Here is a 4,922-nt window from a genome sequence, read left to right on the forward strand (position 1 = left end):
GCTCCATCCCACCCAGCACGAGATTCATCCCTTTGTCCTGAGTGTCTGCACGGTATGCTATCCCTACCCATGAATCACTTAGTAGCCTTCTCAGTTACCGGATATTTTGAGAGAGAGAGAGAACACATTCACATGAGTTTTGTTACAATATATTGTTGTAATTGTTCTATTTTAGTATTAGTAATTGTTAATCTCTTACTGTACCTAATTTATAAATTAAAGTTTATCATAGGTATGTATGTATAGAAAAAACATACTTTATATAAGATTCAGTACTATCCGCAGTTTCAGGCATCCACTGAAAGTCTTAGGGTGTATCTGCCACAAATAAGGGGGCAGCATTGTATTCTATGGTTTAACCTCGGGGTTGGTTACAAAGACATTCGCATTGTAAAAATTCGACAAGCCGTATACTTGTCACTTTCTACTTTCTTGTATTTATGTTACACATCAGTGAAATAAGTTAAAAAATGATGTTATGGTTTGCATCCATGTTTATATCCTTAGGTAAATTCTAAGACTCAAATACTATTATCATTTTAAGTCTGTTTTTTTAAAATTCATGTTGCTAAATTATTCTGCCAAAAGTATGCACCAGTTTTACTCCCACCAACAATATATAAAATGTAATTTTTTGCATTCAAATTACTATCATCATTTTTCTAATTTTTAATGGTTTATTTAGAAATTTTTCAAATTTATAGAAAAGCCAAAAAAAGAATAATCTTTAGATTAGTAATCTAATATTAATGATTAATATTAATGATTAACATTAGATTAATATTAATACAATTAGATAAATGTTAATCTAATATTAATGATTATTAGTAATCATTAGATTTTCCAACTCTTTTTGCCAAGTTTGCTTTTTCTCTCTGTCTCTATTTACACACAAACATATTTTTATATGTATATATTTATGTGTGTATATGTAAACACATTTATTTTTATATTTCTGAACTATTTGAAAAGAAGTTTAAGACATCATGACAATTTATCTCAAATGTATCACTTATGAATAAGATATTTGTTTACATAACCATGATACATTTGTCACACATTTAAAAATTAACAATAATTCCATAGATCAATTAATATCTAGTCCATATTCATATTTCTACAATTGTCCCAATATAGTCTTTTCTAACTGACCTAAAAAATACACAATGAAATAAAGTTTATTTCTTCACTGAATTTAGCTGTTTCATCTCTTCAGTCTCTTTTTACCTAAAACAGTCCCCTGCCACCATCATCTCACTCACTCTCTCTCATGACATTGAAATTTTTCAAGTCTAGGTCACTTGAAAACCTTCTGTTTGTTTTCAAATGTGTGTGACCATGCTTGATTTTACAGGCTCATATTACGAAATGACTATAGGTTTTCAGAAGCACATGTATCAGCAACTGTAACAAATTTTTATTTTTGGCTATTGGTTAATCAGAGCAAGACCCTGGATCTCCAGTTGGACACCAGATGTTTTTACTGAGGACAAAAAAAAGCACTAAGAGCTTTTAAATGTTACATTATTACTTTGATCATATAAGAATTAATAGTGATATTTCATTCTCTGATATGTACTGTGAGGGTTTTCCTTCATATTGGCATGATATATTATTCAACGAATCAGTTAGTATAGAACTAGTTTAAAAGACTTGAAAACGCAGTGACAGCCAAGAAGGATATTTTGAAGTTTGAAATGATCCTTATATAAATAGAACGGATCAGCATAACTTTGGGATAAAATTAGCCGACAGTTTGTGGGCTCTCCAGCATGTGCCTGTTTGCTTGGTGCCACTCTCCTGATAAATCACAACAAAGCTTCCAGAGGAAGAGGAAGCATGGACGGCACCGCTACCCCTATCACTAAATCTGCAGCTGCCAAGATAGTTAAGAGAAATTTCCTTGAAGCTCTGAAGTCAAATGACTTCGGAAAATTGAAGGCTATTTTAATCCAAAGGCAAATAGATGTGGACACAGTTTTTGAAGTTGAAGATGAGAATATGGTTCTGGCATCTTACAAACAAGGTAAAGTTATAGGTATAATTGGTAAAATTGATAGAAAATTTATTATTTTTTTAATGCATGACATCAGTCACCCACTCGAAACCAGTAGTCCTTATTGTTTCTTTATGTATTTTAAAAATATTTCTAATTTAATCTTTTCTTTCTTTTTAAGCTAGACCTCATCATGAGTTGACATATATATATACACACATATATACATATTTTGTTGTTGTTTGTTTGTTTTCTTTTCTGTCTTTTTTTCCTTTCTCTATCCTTGTGCCTAGAATTTGAAATTCTGGACAATCATATTTAGTAATGCACTTTCCTTCTCTTTCTAACTGTTCTTCTGCCTATAATAATATAGAGTAAAGAAAACATCTCTATATTATGGCTAATCAGACTGCTCAGATCTAATCCAGATGGTGTGATCGGCTTGGGGACAGGCTAATAACTCTCTGTTAACACAGCCACTTAAAGATATAACATCTTTATGTCCATCTGTATGAACAAGGGGATTTTTGCCCCCATTTAGAGGGTTAATGAATGGGTAAGGCTGTGTCTTGATGCACCTTAATGGTCCTCATCATTTTAATGAGTTTTCAGTTCAGGCAGAAAAGCTGAAAACAGAAAAACCAAAAAGTTAATATTTTCCCCTTGAATGATAGATCAAAATTGTAGATATACTTAACACAGATTATCTGCCTCAAAAAAAAACTAAGGATAATGAAAATTAAAAGTGATTTTCTCTTTATCAAGGGATTTTCTAGAATACATGCTTAATGAATCAGAAATAAATTAGAAGAGTGCAGATTCTGATTTCCCAAATCAGCTAGTTAACGGGGGAACTTGAGTAGCGAGGCCATCTGGTGAGCGGACTGCAAACAAACACCATGTTCAACATCACTTCTGTTTAAACAAAAGAGATGATAAGGTCTTGTGTATGACATTTAGAGGGAGATAGTGATTCTTTTTTCATGTTTAAAATACTTTCCATTCATATATAAATCACTGGCACCATCATTTTTCAGAAACTAATGCTAATGGTATATATTTCTACATTAATTTACTAGATTCTGATTTTGAGTTCTCGAGGAAGAATGAAATAATTGAGACCAGTTATTGCATTTATAAAACTTGAGGGTTTTATAATAAATTAACATTGCTATTTTGATTGGAAGATAAAGAAAAGGTCTGTTTTTTAAAAAGTAGTTGATGGGGGCTCTGTTAAAAGAGTGTATATACCGTATAATTAGGTTTCTTTCATTGTGTGGGTTTTTTCAGCACAACACTCAATGCTAAGTATGTTTTAAAGTTTTTTAAAAAACTTATATTTGTGCCCAATGTAAAATAACTTAGGTCCAAGTCAGTGGGTAATGTATTTGACCCTGCATTTTTAAGACTACCTTTTCTCATCTCATGAGCATGCGAAGGTCCTGAGGCTGTGAGAAAGGAAGTTTTAGGGGCAGGCTCTAGGGAAGAAGAGTATTGTTTCTCTTGCTTCCTATGGTGTCATCACCCCTGAATGAGAAGAAAATGCGCGTTAAATTCTTTCTGTCAATTTGAGTTGACTCCTATGGTCCTCCTGGAGCTAAATTTTCATTCATGCTAGTGGGTGTGTTCATAGTATTAGGACTGTGGATGTGGCTTTCAATTAAGGAGACAGCAAATTACACCCTCTCGGAAAGGAAAGGAACAGTTCCATTCTTGTGCATGCCAGGTGGATGTATGCACAGAAATAATAGGATTTGTGGTCATACCTTTAGGGTTTATGGAGGAAATTGTACACACGTGTGTATAGAGAGTAATTACACTTACTCTCTGTTTAATGTGAAAATAGGTATAAGAATCTCTCTTCAATCTTAAACCTGGATTAAAGCCTCATCTTTCTTCAAAGTTTCCACAAACTTTTTTACATCTTCCAGACTAATTATCAAATCTTTTGGTATTTCAATTAGGAATGGAAGTAATAAATAGAATCTTGGTTGCTAGCCAAGCAAAATAGACCTAAGGAGTTATATCAATTTCTTAAGTCACAAAGGAATTCCTAGAGAACAGCTGAGCAGGCTATAATAGTTAGTTAGTTAGTTAGTTAGTTAGTTAGTTAGTTAGTTAGTTAGTTAGTTAGTTAGTGTGAGTTAGTTTCTTTTTGAATAATTCTAAGGAATGAGACCCCTTTTTTATGTGGCCTTGAAGGGTATGTGGCTGGATTTAACTTTGTGAGGCTTTTTAAAATTACAGCAGATTTCTTGTACGTAGAATTGTTATGCATTAGTTTTGGATTTTTTAAAGCACTTTTGAAAAGCTCAACCCAGAAAAGTGTACAAATCCTAAGTATGCAGCTTGATTAATTTTCACAAAATAAACAAGCCTATGGAACCAGCATCTAGATGAAGAACTAGAACATCATCTGTTTACTTTTAAAGTGTGGCATTTTCAGGTTTCAGTAATTTTTGGCTTAATAAGCAAGACAATGTATAAAACCTATAACAGATACCAAGGTTCCTTAAATTTTCTTGTGTAATTAATAGTGTAATCAACATTCAACATTTGATTGTCCTGCAGAAAATCAACAGTGGTACAATTAATCCCAAAGCATTTTTACTTTTTTTAGGACATATCATAGCACTTTTTACAGGATTTCTAAGAGTGACCACATTTTTTCCCCTAAAGATAGTATGTCTAAGCCAGTATGAAAGTCAGTTTATAATTTTCGGAAAAGCAACTCAGAACTTTATTGATGAAGAAATCAACTTGGGATCTTAATATTGCTCCCCCAAATCCACAATCTAATTGGTACACCAGTAATCAAAAGTTGACCTCCTAAGCAAATATAAAATATAGATTTTATGAGGAAGGTAGAAATGGGCGTCTGGAAATTCACTTCTGCTTCCCCATCTCATTGAACAGCTTCTCTTAT

The 4,922-nt window shown here is 32.6% G+C and overlaps 1 protein-coding gene across 1 annotated transcript in view; it reads left to right on the forward strand.

Moving 5' to 3' along the window:
• The first annotated feature begins 1,839 nt into the window (after nt 1-1,839).
• The window catches only part of ASB4 (ankyrin repeat and SOCS box containing 4), a 53,392-nt gene continuing 50,309 nt past the window's right edge, over nt 1,840-4,922 (forward strand). The window contains exon 1 of the mRNA XM_006911918.1: nt 1,840-2,026. Coding sequence (XP_006911980.1) covers nt 1,840-2,026 — 187 coding nt within the window. The remainder of the gene's footprint in view (nt 2,027-4,922) is intronic.

Source organism: Pteropus alecto, unplaced genomic scaffold, assembly GCF_000325575.1.
Source record: "Pteropus alecto unplaced genomic scaffold, ASM32557v1 scaffold21, whole genome shotgun sequence".
NCBI classification, from domain to species: Eukaryota; Metazoa; Chordata; class Mammalia; order Chiroptera; family Pteropodidae; genus Pteropus; species Pteropus alecto.